The sequence below is a fragment of the Mauremys mutica genome, chromosome 10, assembly GCF_020497125.1.
Source record: "Mauremys mutica isolate MM-2020 ecotype Southern chromosome 10, ASM2049712v1, whole genome shotgun sequence".
NCBI classification, from domain to species: Eukaryota; Metazoa; Chordata; order Testudines; family Geoemydidae; genus Mauremys; species Mauremys mutica.
In genome coordinates, this window is record NC_059081.1 from 36105094 (window position 1) to 36121637 (window position 16544).

The 16544-nt window shown below is 41.8% G+C and overlaps 1 protein-coding gene across 1 annotated transcript in view; it reads left to right on the forward strand.

The window, feature by feature from the left end:
• The window catches only part of XIRP2 (xin actin binding repeat containing 2), a 155894-nt gene that overhangs the window by 124739 nt on the left and 14611 nt on the right, over positions 1–16544 (forward strand). Inside the window, exons 5-6 of the mRNA XM_045033069.1 lie at positions 15933–16040; positions 16364–16436. Coding sequence (XP_044889004.1) covers positions 15933–16040; positions 16364–16436 — 181 coding nt within the window. The remainder of the gene's footprint in view (positions 1–15932; positions 16041–16363; positions 16437–16544) is intronic.

Genomic DNA, 16544 nt, shown 5'->3' on the forward strand with positions numbered 1-16544 from the left:
ATAGTGAGGATCTCCCTGGAAAACACTATGAGGACATGAATAATTCTGCATTCATTCCACAGTACTCAGTAAATAAGGCAGGGATCACTAGCTGAATGAAGAAGATAAAAATATTGAACATCTGTCTCATTCCTTAAGCACTGTGCATCCTCTCCACTGAATGAGGCAGGGTCCTATGGCAAAACTAGTATGTGATCATAGAACTGAATTGTGATTAAAATTTCCAAATTACCTGACTTCAGAACCTAAATCCCACTGACTTTCAGTGAGATTTAGGCTCCTAAATTTACTTATATAATGCTCATGCAAAAGGGGGCAGAATTAAGTATGCATAGGCAGTCTACATCATCGGTGGGCAAACTTTTTGGCCTGAGAGCCACATCGGGGTATGGAAATTGTATGACGGGCCATGAATGCTCATGAAATTGGGGGTATGGATGCAGGAGGGGGTGAGGGCTCTGGTTGGAGGTGCGGGCTCTGGGATGGGGCCAGAAATTAGGAGTTCAGGGTGTGAGAGGGGACTCCGGGTTGGGATGAGGGAGGGTGGGGGCTCTGGGGTGCAGGAGGGGGCTCCAGGCTGGGAGCGGGGTTGGGGGTTTGCCCCGCTTTGGTGCTCCAGCCAGGGAGTGGGGCTGGGGGCTTGCCTCGCTCTGAGCAGGTCCCACTTTTACTATTTTCTCTATCAGCTTCAACAGATTTAGAAATACAGTTCAGTTCACACGAGATCCCAAAAGTCTGGATTATCTGAACTATCCAACCTCCTGAGTCTGAAAAACAGGGCTAGAAATCTCAAGAGAATGAACATTTTTGTTTCCAGTCAGCCCAGAAATACCACAAAAAGTCTCTCACAGTATCTCACTATTTCCACTTCTAGTTTCAGTATGAAACGAGAAGTGCCAAGGCAAGAGAAAATCTTATGCACACTTTGAAAGTGAACTGAACCTTTAAAAGTAAAATAAAATTAAGTGCTGGGTTAAATTCAAGTCAGGGGGAGGGTCAGGCCTATTCTTATTCTGCCAATCTAATTGGTCCAGACTTAAGGCCATGTTTTGATACCCTACTGCTTTTGGAGTAAGAAACTATTCCTGAACAAGGGTATCAAAACATGGCCCTTACTGAGTCAACGATCATCAGTTCCACTCTCTTAGGGCTAGACTGTAACAGAAAGACCTGCCCTAAATAAGGGGAGAACATAGCTGTACTGAGGGGGAGCTATATTTTGTACCAGGGGAGTCACACTGAGAATCACAGTTTATTTAATGCTTTCCTTCCCTCCTGCTCCAGAGGGAAAGGAATTTGCTCAACATCCATGCCAGTTACAGGTTTCTTCCCCACTAAGGGTCATGTCAGCATGTTGCTGAGTTCTGATTATTCCCCCTCTGCCCCACTCCTCACCCAGCTGCATGGGATGGAGAGTAGTGGCCCTGTGGAGGCTGCTCTCCCCACCGTACTGTGACCCACGATGCAGGGAGCTTGCACTGGGAGTAAAGAGGGGACTGAAATTCCTTTACTATTCTGTGTGTATTTGGGAAGAGAAATAATCCTGCTCTTAAAGATTACAAGTGGGAGGGAAAAGAGTACACCTTTGGAATCCCTGTAGTATTGGGACACAACAACTCATCACAGCTCTTACAATCTCATCATCACAGTTGTTTGACGCTCAGGGGTTCACACTTTTTAAAAAATTAGCTTTTTCCCTGAGTTACTTTCCATCCTAACAAGGCCTTCACATGCTTTCCTATATTTAGAGCAGAATTACTTTTTAGTTATTTATTTTTAAAGAAGAGAATAAAAACTGAGTGGGAAATATATAAAATGATAGATGGAGCTACAAGAGAGAGAGGTTTGGAAAAGGGGGAATTGTCTGTAGAATTCCCCACTTTTTCAATCTGTATCACATGATAAATTGCTTAACTGATTTTTGTGTCAGAAGCATTAGTTGTTCCTGACCTTTGTTAGAATAACTTTCTGCAGTCATCTCAGATGTGGAGCCAATAGGGAACTCTGGCAGTACTTGTTTTTAATACATATATCTACTTCCATAAAGATCCCAATGCAAATGGTAGCACTCAGGAAGATTATGTGGATTTGGTACAATAAAAAAATTATTTTGATCGCTTCTGACAGATATAATCTGGCTCCAATGTGTTCATTCTTTTCAAAGACTTATTTTGAAAAAGGAACTAAAATATGTATTTTATGAGCTGAATGCCCCAAATAACAAGGATAAGAGGGATAATTATGATTTTTTCATTTTAGTTCCCTGAAATTGCAGATTGGTGGCTCTCATTCCACTGAGACATCTCTGCATGCACCATGCTATTGACATCAAAGCTACCAACCTCCCCCCACATCCTCCCAGAGCATGGAGCTGAACCATATAGAATCAGATCAGTGGAGTACTGTAAAGGGTTTTCATAGTTATTTTTTTTATTTAAAAAAATGTATTGATAGAAAATGTTGAAATAAATCCTATTATACTAAAATAATTGCCACATATATAACTCCCTATGGTCCACCTTCACTTGGATTCCTTAGTACAGCATGATGTGCACCCTCTTATGGGGTGGTTGTAGTGCCAGCAGACAATGTGATGGACTTGAAAGGGCAGTTTTCCTTTCATTCTCATATATCCCTCAACCTTTCCCACTCATAGAATGTTGTCATTTCTCATAATGTTGTCAATCATATAAAGGGCTGAACTCTGCCTGGCCCTTGATGTAGGTGCATGGGTGTGTCATAGGGTAAGTAATAAGAAGACTTTCCCCACTTTAGCACTGCCTGCATAAGCTTCAGGGAGGTTTGCAGCTCCTGCTATGTGGGGGATGCTGGGGTTATTCTGTCCCTACTTCTCCAGGAGCACAGTGCCCTGAAAGGGCAGAGAGGGATGCACCAACACATAAGCCAGCAGAGCTAGCTGGTTGCACTGGAACAAAAAGCTGAACTATGACATACTATGGCTGGGCCTGGAAGGGCACAGTGCTTACTATGCACTTAGTCTAGAAGGAGCAATCCCTAGATTGGAAAATCCTCGGGGAAATCCTTGTCGTCTTCCTCCTTCAAGTACAGTTCCATACACACCAATATTAGGAATGATCCATCTATCCTAGATTTTTCCTAGCTATTGTTAGAATCTAAGGGCTAATACAGAAAATTAATAAGTAAATTATTAGGTGAATTGTCATCTCACCCTTGCTATTTGGAGCCTTCAGCATTTAAAAATCTATGTAAATAATTTTTAAAGGAAATATTTGTGGAATGTATTTAAAGGGAAGCTATCAGCATTTTCCTCTGAAAACAGCTCTCTAATATCACAAAAGAAATCACCACAAATGACATGATATACTATGTAGAAAATACAAAAAGGTGTGGTACAAAGGTTTTATCAGAATGAGTTTAGGATGGCCACATTACTCATGAGTGGCAAAGCTGAGAGTGAATTATGGAAGTCATCCCAACCAATAAAATCTTTATACCACAGTTTTATAGAGCTTTAAACATTTTTATTGATACTGGGTTGAGTCCCTAAGTGCACCAAACTAGAGATTTACATCTCCTTTTTTGCTTCTCCCTGATCCTGGGTCTGGCCAAGGCCAGTTCAGTCCTTAACATAATTTAGAACAACTTCTAGGTTCCTTCAAGTTGTACTGGTTTATAACACCACCGTAGGGACTGTTATGCTATGTGGTGATAGCTATACCTTGGATACTGGTTTTCACTTTAAACAAATATTATGGTTGTGAAGAATACCAAATATGAATCAAGTGTAATGTATGCAGTGGTGTCTACCTGAGTTTCAGAGAACCTCAAGCTATTAATCTCAAATGTGAACCATTCCCTTTATTTCAGAAGGATGCTAACTCAGATGTCAATGTGATATGCTAAATGTCAACATCATTAATAGAGCTGGGTGGGAAGTGATTTTTTCCTGTCCCGTAAAAAATTGAGATACCAAAAAATTTTCCCCATCTCAAATTGACACAAAAAGTCAGAATTTTAATTTTTAATTAAAACCTTTGTCTAAATTTACTAAAATTTTAAAACAAAGTCATTTCAACTCAAAAAACAAACTTTCCTTTTCATTTGTTAATTTGTTTCCAAAACTTTTTTGAGTCAGGAGATTTGCCAAAAACAGCCCTATTTAAAAAAAAGAGTTTTGGTTCCAACAAATAAGAAATTTAAATAATCTTATCAAGTGTAATTATTAACTATTTCACTGCTCTTCAAAGCTTATAAGAAGGAAGTGGAAGTGTCACATTATGAAGGCCTACAAAGGAAGCATTTTAAAATACTATTTAATTGTATTAAGTTGAAATTCTAAAATATGGCTATGCCTTTAATGTGACACTGTTGGATTCATTTTTCCTGAAGTGGTGGGGCTGAGCTTTCAAAATTTTGGAGATGCTTCCATAAAGGAAGAGAAAGCAATAAGACAAACACAATGATGAGATAGACTAGAGGAGAGATAGAAAGAGGAGACACAAATGTACAGAAAAACAAGGAAGGAAAGAGCCGTGTGTGGAGGAACAATTGGGAAGGGATGGTGCAGTGAATCTATCAATGCCTTCCCACAAACATTTTTTACTGATAATTATGCTGGCTACCAAAGTTTACAGATAGGCTATTAAAAGTTTTAGTTAGGCCATCTGACTATTGTGCCATAAATCCAGTACCAAACAGATACTTTCACCTACCTCACATAAAAACTGCTTGAATGTCTTCTCTGTTGATCAGAGTCTGATCTTTTTTAACAGCAAGGGATCTATTCTCCCCACTGATGTACAGAGGATTTATGCCTGTAACTTACATTAGTGTTAATAGGATTTATTGTGTAAGCTCCACACACAAAGATGAGAGAATAGATGCCTAAATGTCTTCTTAACTGTGTTTTCAGCTTTTCACAAACCTGTAGAAGGTAAGCTGATTTCTGCTTAGTCTTTATTAGGGATATGATGTATTTGAAAATCCAATTAAGAGGTATAATTCTTGAGATATTACTAATTGGATGAAAGCCTTTAGATTTTGCAAGCTCAAGTTTCTTATTACACTGAAGATTGCATCTTACGTGGTGTGCACTCACTCGGATTGTCAGATAAATTCCATGCTTTCACATTTGATTCACCATACAATAAATCCTGCCTGGACAAGGTGCATTTGCGTCTTTATTTGGAACTAAAGTGGTGTGAGAGTTGTATGTTGACCAGCCTGCCAATATTTTCCCCATCGTTCTCATCTCAATATTTCTCCTCGTTCCTGTTTGTGATGCAGATATGTACATGCTAAAAATATGTTTTAAACTATGTCACCAGTTATTGGTGACAAACAGAGTTTCTGTCAGACAAAGCATGTCTATTCACCTATCCCAGTCTCTGATGTAAATTACGCATTGTAAGGCAAACACAATGAGAGCTATGTTTGCATTCCAAGTCAGTGTGGGGATGTGAAGTCAACATGGGAAGACACTGGAAACTAAAACCCACAGTGTTGTCCTGTCTTTGGGGGAGGGAGGAGTGGAAAGATTATGAACTTTGGGGTATAAGAGGAAAACAAAAGGGCCCCTGTTTGATCCTGCACAGAGGGCAATGTGATTACATTAATTAAAGTGGGATCTCAACCAGGGCTTGGTTGAAAAGCACTGTAAAGGACATCTGGGTAAGAGACGTCCTTAGACAAGGCCTTAGCCTGTTAAAGTTAAGTTTAGGCTATAAGAAGTGTGTTATACCTTTTGTTTTACTTGTAACCAGTTCTTATTGTATTTGCTCACTAGCTCTTAAATTTTAACCTTTGTTAATAAACTCATATTTTTTCACTATAAGTAGATTACAGTGCTGGTAATACCTAAGAAGGCAAGAGTCTAGCAAAGCCAGAGGCTAGGAGCTCTGCCCAGCACTATAAAGGATGAGTCAATGAACCCAAAAGTCCTTCACAGAGCAATGACAGCTGGGGTGGGAGAGGGGGAAGATAAGTTAGAAAACTTAGCAGCTCCACAAGACAATGAGATCTGTGATGAATAGTCAGGAAGCTTAGTACCAACAGGGCATTGAAGATCAGAGGGCCTAAGGGAGGTGAGCTAGGGACCATATGGAACCTAGATGATCCTCAGGACAATGAGATCCTTTTTGGGAAAAGGGAGAAACCAGATAATCTAGTTCAAGTTTTATGGATTGAATAGAGAAATGATTTAGAGCTAATGCAAAACGTTAGGACAACATTTTCAAACTTGAGTGCCTAGAGTTAGGCCAGTTTCCTTATCTTTAATATGGGGCTAATGATACTTTCCTTCTTTTGTGAATTGCTGTCAGATCTACAGATCAAAAGCGCTATACAATATAGGAGCTCTATATTACCATTGAATAGGGCAAAAATCTGCCTAACTTATTCATTGACTTCACTGAATAAGGAGCCAGGGAGGATCTGGATCCAGATTAGAAAAATATATATGAAAAGTGAGGCTTCATTTTTTGTGAATTCGGTGTTTCACTCTGCCTTTTCCCTCTGCAGCTGTTTTACTCATGTCACATAAGGTCAGCTCTTGCCCCCATTTTTAGACTGACAAGGGCTATCTTTTACTGCCATTTATCTGCAAGGGGCAATGAGGTAGGCTATGCCAAGAAATACAGTAACTCCTCGCTTAACGTTGTAGTTATGTTCCTGAAAAATGCTACTTTAAGCGAAACGATGTTAAGCGAATTCAATTTCCCCATACAAAGTAATATAAATACGGGGGTTAAGTTCCAGGGAAAAAATGTTCACCAGACAAAAGACTATATTATATATATACACACATATACACAGTATAAGTTTTAAACAATTTAATGATGATCATGATGCTTGGTTGAGGTGGTGGAGTCAGAGGGTGGAAAAGGGTGGGATATTTCTCGGGGAATGCCTTACTGCTAAATGATGAACTGGTACTCAGCTGAGCTCTCAAGGGTTAACACGTTGTTATGGTAGCCTCATACTCTACAGGGCAGCATGAATGAAGGGAGGGGAGACAGCATGGCAGAGAGAGACAGAGACACACATTTTGTGTGTGTGAGAGAGAGACATTCATTGCCCCTTTAAGTAGGCTGACCCCACTCTAAGTACACTGCCTTGTTAAGTAGATCAGCAAGTTGAAACAGCACTTGCTGCCAGCAAGCTCCCTCCGTCCTGAGCCCTATCGTGTCCCCCCTTCCCCCACTCTGTGGATGGGGTAAAGGAGCAGGAAGGGAGGGGGACACCCTGACATTAGCACTCCTTGCCCCCCACCTCCTTGCACAGCAAGCAGGAGGCTCCCGGGAGCAGCTCCAAGGCAGAGGGCAGGAGCAGCACATGGCAGTGGGGGGAGAGACAGCTGCACTGCCCAACAATTGATAGCCTGCTGGGCGGCTGCCACACAGGGAATTTAGGGGAGTTGATAGTGGGGCTGTCAGTCCACCCAGGTTCCAAGCCCCTCCCCCCGAGCTAGCTCCAATGGGCTGCTCTTTCTGCAAGAAGTAGACAAAGCAGGCGGCTGCCATACAACGTTATAAGAGAGCATTGCACAACTTTAAACAAGTATGTTCCCTAATTGATCAGCAACGATACAGCGTTAACCGGGACAACTTTAAATGAGGAGTTACTGTAATGTGATTGGTTCTCTCCTCCAGAGTTGAACAATGATGTTTCTATGATAAGTCTGGTTTTGTCTGGCCTAAGGTTGAGTAATTTTAAAATCTAGTTCTCTACCAAGCCACTCAGATGGCTCCCTTTTATCTTTGATAAAGGTGGCATTTCTTAGCATATCAGCCTCAGCATTTTTGCCCTTTATACCCTGTTGAGGATTCTCTCTCAAATAATCAGCAGAAATAGTCAAAGTCACAGGAAATAAAATCACTCGGACTATGTGGAATAGTCTTTAAATTTAGATTAAATAGCTAGTGCAAGACCATTAAATCCTATTTATTCGTAATGGAACTGCACTTTCATGGAAAACGTGATTATATACTTTAGTAGCGGAAAATTTACTCAAGATCATTGACTCAAACTTGGGACAAAATTTTTCAATTTGGATACAGATCTCAAAGTATAGATGAATCCAAAATTTTTATCCAAGATGGAAAACAACCCATTTCACTTATTTAAACAGTTGTACTGAAGGTACTATTACATATAGATATTAAAATATTGTTATGATAAACGGTGTGGCTTTTTATTCAAAATATGTAAGTGAAATATCCAAATAATAGTCAAATAGTTGTCTTTTTTTTCTTGTGCTACAAGTATCCTCCTGGTTCTCTTTTTTAATGTGAGTGTAAAAGGGCCTCCTTGGTCCTGCTTCTGTCTCAGTTGACAAACTACACAGAGACCCTTGTGCTGGTCCAACAGCAGTTTATTTATAAAGGAGTCCCATCACTTTCATAACATATATAGCTCCTTTATCAAGCAAGGGATAACAATCTCTCTCCCCTTCTTCCTGCCTGCTTCTCTCTTTTCACTTCCTTCTTGTGCCTATTTGTGGGCTTTGGCTAATGGATTAATTAGCCCAGGGATCGGCAACCTTTCAGAAGTGGTGTGCCAAGTCTTCATTTATTCACTCTAATTTAAGGTTCTGCGTGCCAGTAATGCATTTTAACATTTTAGATGGTCTCTTTCTATAAGTCTATAATATATAACTAAACTATTGTTGTATGTAAAATAAAGAAGGTTTTTAAAATGTTTAAGAAGCTTCATTTAAAATTAAATTAAAATGCAGAGCCCCCCGGACCAGTGGCCAGGACCCGAGCAGTGTGAGTGCCACTGAAAATCAGCTCACGCGGCACCTTCGGCACACATGCCATAGGTTGCCTACCCCTGAATTAGCCTTTCTGCCCTGCCCTGTCCCACCCACAAATTAGGCACAGCTCTGCTTAGTCAGCTTCAATCTGCTTTGCCTGACTGGAGTTGCTGCGACCAGAGTGCTGACTCAGGCTTTCATACCTTGCACTCTGTCACAATTAATTTAGTGCTTGTGAAAGTTGCCATATTAATGACACTGAAAACTAAAATCTGTGTTTTACCTACAAAATGGGGAACAGCGGTGCCTGTGCCCCACACTGCCCGTACATCTTCATTCCTGTTTTGGGGAGACCTTCATGGGGTAACACTACTTTTCACTCTATGTGGCTAGTCATTCTTTCCCTTTTCTGCTGAAATGGCTGAGATGGTGCAAGGTTTGGTGGTGGTCATGTGATATGGCTACACACTCTGTCAGTCACACGTGGAACCTTATCTTTAGCCTGGGAGTGGACTTTGGGAACATAATAAACACAGTGCTTTCCTGGTCCATCCACCAACTAATCCAATAAGAGATCTTGCTTTCCCCACTACTCCCACTTGAGTAGTTGAACCAGCCACAGTGATTTTATCTTAAAGGTTCTTGTACACAGTGTACTCTAAAAATGCTCTAGAAACTCTAGCTTTCCAACTGAATGACCAAAGTGCTGATGAGTAGGTAGAACAATATAACTGTACGGTAGCCACAACCATTCATGTTTTTGTCCTTAAATCCCCTACATCAACCCCATAGATCACTTTCTTTCATTGACAAACCACATTATATGAACAGTGAAAGCAGAACACTAACTCACTGGTGACAGGAAATCTAATCAGAATCCATTCAACAAAGACACAAAGACTTCTTCAGGAATACACTATTGCCATGCTGGAAATGAAGAGAACCTCTTCGATTGTGCCTTAGAAGCTGCAAAGCAGTATATCTTCTACTCAGCAGACATGAACTTAGTTGCGAAAATATTCCAGTGCCTGAATGAGAGCAGACCCAAGATAAGGAGAATCTTGCTCAAATTGACATAATGTTGGTGGAAAGAAGAAATCACTTCAAAGGGGTAGCCAAAGCATTATCTCATCTTCCATTGAAGGCATCTGCCCTCCATTCAACAAAGTAAAATGGATTTTCAGGATCTTACAGGACTCATCATCAACCCTGAACAAAAAGGTAGCAACAGATGCCTTGATCAGGATAAGATTCTTGGATAAATGACTGCCAATTGAGGAATGAGCTATCAGAGAAGATAAGCATGAGCCCTAACTTGACATATTTCAAAGAATGGTCCAAGACTCGCCTTTTTGTAAAAGTCTTCCACACAATGACTGAAGGCAATGAAAACACACACATGCACGCACACGTGCACACACAGACAGACTAACAATATAAGCAAAACAACCAAATCTAGGAGAGGTGAAGAGAAGAATATACTGTGGAGTCCACTAGGAAATCTCTGTGTAAATCTTCTGTATTTGGCACTTAGATAAATACTGTGAAAGGTCCACTGGATGTGTTATGATCTTTCAGTTTATCTTTCTTTATATCAGATTGAGACCCATTCCAAATAGGCTACTGAGCAGCCATCATATGGTTACAAATTTAGGTAACTAAATCTTAAGTCTCATGAATTTACTTATGCTTTTACCTGTACGGGGCAATAGATTTGTACAGAGCTGTATCCTGGAATACATTTTTATTTTAATAAGATATGTATAAAATGTTGATTTAGGTACCTGAACAGAGACCGAGTGGTGGGCACAACATACAAATTAAGATAAATACCAACATGATTCAAATAGGAATTGGTGAAAGGCTATATTTCCTAGTGTGGATCATCAAGCTATCCAGTCCTATTTTCTTTTGACAGATTTTCTGTTTTTCCATACAAATAATTTTACTCTATAAAGTAATCCTCTTTCCTTTTTTGCTACAACACAGAGATGAGAAACTCCAAAAAATGTCAGATAAAAGGAAAATGCAAACCTAGGTCCAAAGTGTATAACACAGACAATTACTGAAAAACAAATTTTGGAACTTTTTACAACAAGATTCTGTGTAAGTTATGGCAGCCCGGGGGCTCTAAAATTGATGCATTCGCCACTAACATATAAAACTAGTATAGCAATTACAGTTCTATTCAGTAATAGCATCTGAATGCCCGAATAAAAATTCAGTCCCCTACTGCACATATAAACAGACTTATGCCCATGTTTGCTTTCTCCTTTCTAAAGATTATTTTAATTTTTTAAACAATTTTTAATATTTATACAACAGGAGCCTCTAGAGATCCTGATCTAGGTTGCATTGTGGTAGATGTTGTACATACACTTAAATAACACAGTATCTGCCCCATACAGCCCACAGTCTACGATAATAATAAGACTTGACAGGTGGAAGGAACCAACAAAAGAGAAGGGTGGAGGAGAATAAGAGGATGAAGTAACAGTGAAGTGAACATTGTGCATAATGAACAGCTGTCCCAACTTGCCACATGACTAACCATTGTCTAGTTGGCAGTGTGTTAAAGAGGGCCCCAGATCACAAGGAAAATCATCATAGTAGAAGGTGTCTTCACACCTAGCTCAAAAAATACTGACATTTTTCTCTACTGTTGTCTTCTGTATCCCTGCACAGATGGATTCCTGCAACTGTTCTCTCCTGATAGAATTATACAAATTCACCCGCCATCTTTGTAAAACTTTCAGCATCTTGGCCACAGCATTCTTCCTCTTGCTGTAGTGCCCCATTTCACAAATCCGTAAAGAGTTCTAATATTCTTGTGGAGATGTGTATGGGTGAATCACAGTTACTTGTGTTATTCCTTTGTCTCAATATTGGATGAATTTGGTATCATAATGTCATTAACGTTCTATGCCTTTCTCTACCAGCTACTTTCAATGCATATTATTGATCTCTAGCGCTTTTCAGCTTCTTTAGGTGTTCTTAGATGTCATGTCAGTTATATATTTTAGACAATATTATTGTATCCCATAAGGCAAAGAAAAAGATAACCATTTTCTCATCTACTCTAATTTTACTCATGCCACAAGTTTTACCTCTGATCAGCAGTGTAGGCCTGGCTGAAACTTGGATTTTGGAAGTTAAGTGCACATAGCACATTCATGCATAAAGAATCACGGAGATCTGCACACCATTCACCAGGTGTGAGTTCCCAAAGTCGTAATGACTTGTGAACATCCCACAATCATGAATTGTTTACATACACAAACTATTGATCCTGTGCTATGCAATTCAAATTATTGCATCCTTGAAATTAAGAAGTATTTAGCCCAGGGGTGGGCAAACTTTTTGGGCTGAAGTCCACATCTGGGTGGGGAAATTGTATGCGGGGCCGGGGCAGGGGGTTGGGGTGTGGGAGGGGATGTGGTGTGCAGGAAGGGGCTCAGGGCAAGAGATTAGGAAAGAGGAGGGGTGCGGGGTGCAGGGGGGCTCAGGGCAGGGGGTTGGGGTGCACAGGGGTGTGAGGTGTATGAGAGGGCTCAGGGCAGGGAGTTGGAGTGCAGGAGGGGTGCGAGGTGCAGGCAGGTGGCTTAGAGCAAGGGTGCAGGAGGGGTGTGGACTGCGGGAGGGGGCTCAGGGCAGGAGGTTGGGGTGCAGGAGGGTGTGAGGTGTACGAGGGGGCTCAGGGCAGGGGGTTGGAGTGCAAAAGGGGTGTGAGGTGGAGGCAGGGGGCTTAGGGCAGGGAGTTGGGGGGTGGGATGCAGGAGGGGTTTGGGCTCCAGCCCAGTGCCGCTTATCTAAAGCGGCTCCAGGGTGGCAGCGGCGCGCACCGGGGCCAGGGCAGGCTCCCTGCCTACCTGCCCTGGCCCCAGCCCCGCACCGCTCTAGGAAGCGCTGCAGCCCCTGGAGGGAAGGGGCGGAGGGCTCCGTGTGCGCTGCCCTTGCCACGCCTCCAGGTACTGCCCCCGAAGCTCCCATTGGCCGCGGTTCCCTGTTCCCAGCCAATGGGAGCTGTGGGGAGCGGGGCCTGGAGGCAAGGGCAATGCATGGAGCCCTCGGCCTCCCCGCCTGGGGGCCGCAGGGACATGATGCCGTCCTCTTCTGAGAGCGGTGTGGGGCCCACAGCACCACGGGGGGCAATCCCGCGGGCGGGATCCAAAGCCCTGACAGGCCAAATCTGGCCCACAGGCCGTAGTTTGCCCACCCCTGATTTAGCCACTGTGAATGAAATTTAAAAAATTAATAATGTACATCACAGAAAGACAGACAAAGAAGTCATCTTCTCTTTGCAGGCATAACTCTAATCAGGCTAATGGGACAGTGTTAATATTAGGACTAGATTTAGCTGCAGCTGTACGCTGGGGACAGTGGGGAGCACAGAATGGCATTCTGGAGAGAGAGAGAGAGAGAGAGAGAGAGAGAGAGTGTGTGTGTGTGTGTGTGTGTGTGTGTGTGTGTGTGTGTAGCACAGCCTCTTTGGGGTGAATTATACTCTCCCTGACAACATATTGGTGGCCAATACAGAGGGATGGGTGGAACCAGGGCTCTATCTATTCCCTGCTCCTTTTGACTGATTGTTCTGAGGAGCAGCATGTCTGTAGCAGCCCATATGCTTCCCCAAGTGGAATTTCAACCAGCTTTTAAGCAAGCCATATAAAGGTAGGAAGGCCCCTCCTCGTCTTCCACCACCCATAGCCATATAAGTTCAGGGTCAAAATTTGGTCCTTAATGTTTAGGCTGCCTCAGGTACTGTTAATTATAGCTTTAGATAGCTATGGCTATTATTTTATGCCATTGTGGCTTTTAGCAACATAGTAGCTACTTCATAAGCAGATATAAAAGTTGCAGCAATGATGCTGTGATTAGGTTTGGTTTCTGACTACATTAAGCTTAATTATATTCCTTTTTAATACCTTTATACAATTCAAACAACATATAATGACAAACATCAATATATTTTGCAACTTATGATGAGTTTTTTCAATAATGAGATCTTGACTTACAGATCTAAAACACCCATGTCTAAGTGCGAATACATACATATATGTAAAATATAACTTTGAGTGGAGGGTAGGATTGATCCCTAAATCTTTGCAAGTTGCCTCCCTTCAGCTTTGTGGGGAGTTAACACTGAAGCCTTTTTGTCTTTCTGGGGAGCTAACTCTCAGAACTGCTGCATGTCTGTGTAGTGGGGCGGCTCCCCCACTCCAGCGGAAAAAGGGTTAAAGTCAGCCCTGGGAGAAGGTTGTGGCTGAGAGGCAAAGGAAGGCAGCAGGTCTGAACCCCCTTGCCTATGATGAGTGGCTTTTACACTGCAGTCTGCCCCAGGGAGTGGGGGCATAGTGATGACTGGCAGTAGCCCAGACTGAGGCAAGGGGGTTCGGACCTGCTGCCTTCCTTTGCCTCCCAGTACCTCTATGAGCCTTGGACCAGGTCTTGCAGTCCGGGGAGTTGCCAGCCTGGAGCTCCCCTGGCTCTCCCCAGCCCTGCTTCACTCCCAGTACCCTTTCTGCAGGCAGCCAGGCCCTGCTCTCTCCCAGCCTGGAGAGTGACTTCACTTGGGCCTCTGGCTCACAGCTTTTTATACAGGCCAGCTGTGGCCTGAATGGGGCGTGGCCCAGCTGCAGCTGCTTCCCCAAGCAGCCCAGCTTAGCAGCTCTCAGCCACAACCTTCTCCCAGGGCTGACTTTAACCCTTTTTCCGCTGGAGTGGGGGAGCTGCCCCACTACAGTCTGTAATGTCAATCATGTCTCCATCTTGCCCACCCCAAACCCTAAATGCAGTTTTACAATGCAAGCATGGCAGTGACTAAGAAAACGAGATTAGTGACCCACTAAATCATCCAGTGGGTCACTAGCCAGAAGATTTATTCTACCTGTACCAATATTTTAATTCCTCTTGTAGCCTAATCAGAGAATGTTACTGCCTGGTGGATGGAGGTCATAAAGCCTACCATGAGGATCCATGAAGCCTAAGTTTCCTGGCAGCCCACTGTGCAGCAGGGATTTGGGGGCCAATCAATGGATTTTCCACTACATAGATTCCCCCAACATTCCCTCATGTAGGTGCAAGCTCCATGGAGGTGCCTTGGTCCCAAGGCAGGAGTAATAGCCATGGAATGACTCTATTGCCATAAAGTGACTGAGTGCATGGGGCGGGGGAGGGAATTGTTACATTCATGGCTTATTTGGCTGAAAGCAGGTGCCAAGGTTGGAGATTTAGGAAGTCAATAGCTCTCTATTCTTCAGATTGCATATCTGCAGCCTCAGTTACACATCACAGCCTCGATTTGTTTTCTCACAAGCATTTGGGAATTTCTTCTGAAGAAGGACTAGACACCTTTTTTTTCTTTAAATTGGGAGCTTAGATTCAGCAGAAACTAATGGGTGAGTCCCTCTTTTACAAAGGAGTTTCCTAATCGATATAGACAAATAGGTGAGTGGACTTGTCAAGCATAGATTGCAAAATATTCAAAAAACTTGTGCAAATGGATATAAATAATAATAGTTTGTACTTATAGAATGCTTTTCATCAGGGAGTCTCAAAGCACTTTATGAAGATTGTAAAATGGAAAGAATGTTTACCAGATAGGTAAATGAGGCACAGTTAATTGACTTGCACTAGGTCAGAAAGCAAGTCAGTGGCAGAATCTGGAATGAAACTGAATGCAACTGTCACCATGATAGGCATCATATACATTAATTTAGTTTACACAGATATAAAACTATATCTCAAAACTTTTAGCCCTTTGCTCAGTCTATTAGACCACAATTGCCTTTCTTTTCAAATATAAAAGCAGCACATATATTACATTGGATCTTCTGTTAAGACAGAAGGCAGTATGAGTTTGAATGTGTCTATGCACCCTCCATTTGTGCACATACAAACGTCATGTGCTTATCACTTTGCACCTTATGCTTATCCATGGAACTTCAGTACCTGCATCTCAAACTCAGACTGCAGTAATGAAATGACAACATATGTTCTATTATATAACAAGGCCTGTCTTTGGTTGTTTATAGTTCTTATCCATACAAACTACATTAATAATGTAACCTGCTAAAAATATATTTCTCAAACCATGCTGTTTAAGTGATAACGTTAGTGAAAAGACATTCATAGGCAAACATTAAGTTTTTCAATTTAACCTTAAACTGTTAATGTGTAATTACTTTGTCTTTAGGAGGTGACAAGTAGTAGTCAGCTCACGGTATCAAGCAGCAGCAGAGAAGCTGAACAGAAGAAAGTGACCTCCAAAGGAACTCAGTTGGAAGCCTTTCAAACAGAAGAGGTTAAGTGTATCAATTAATAATTATGTCACCAGGCCACTGTACAGAGATGCTGATATTGAGACTGCTTATTTGCTTTGCTTTTTAACTCTGTTACCACTTAGTATAACAAGATTTTGATGTGCTAGTGGAAACTTCCCTGATTTTGTGGTAGGCAATCATTTTAAAATAGGTGTTTTATAAGTGTTGCTTCAATGTGTTAATTAGTTGGGTTTTCATTCAGACTTTACCTTCATAAAGCATTTGTTCTGTGTGTCTGCATGCAAATAGAAAACTTAGACATATTACACTAAATCCTATATTAAAATAAAAATTTTGTCCACAGGTTTCTCATGTTGAACAATCTACCCATCAGACAAGCAAGGCTTCTAATTTCACTCAACATATTGATGAAACAGGTAAGAAAATCAGGAAGATTTTAAGCAGGAGAATAAAGACTAAGAAATGACAAACAGCATATACACTTGTTCGCACAAAAATACCATTGTTCACAGGTGAATATATGG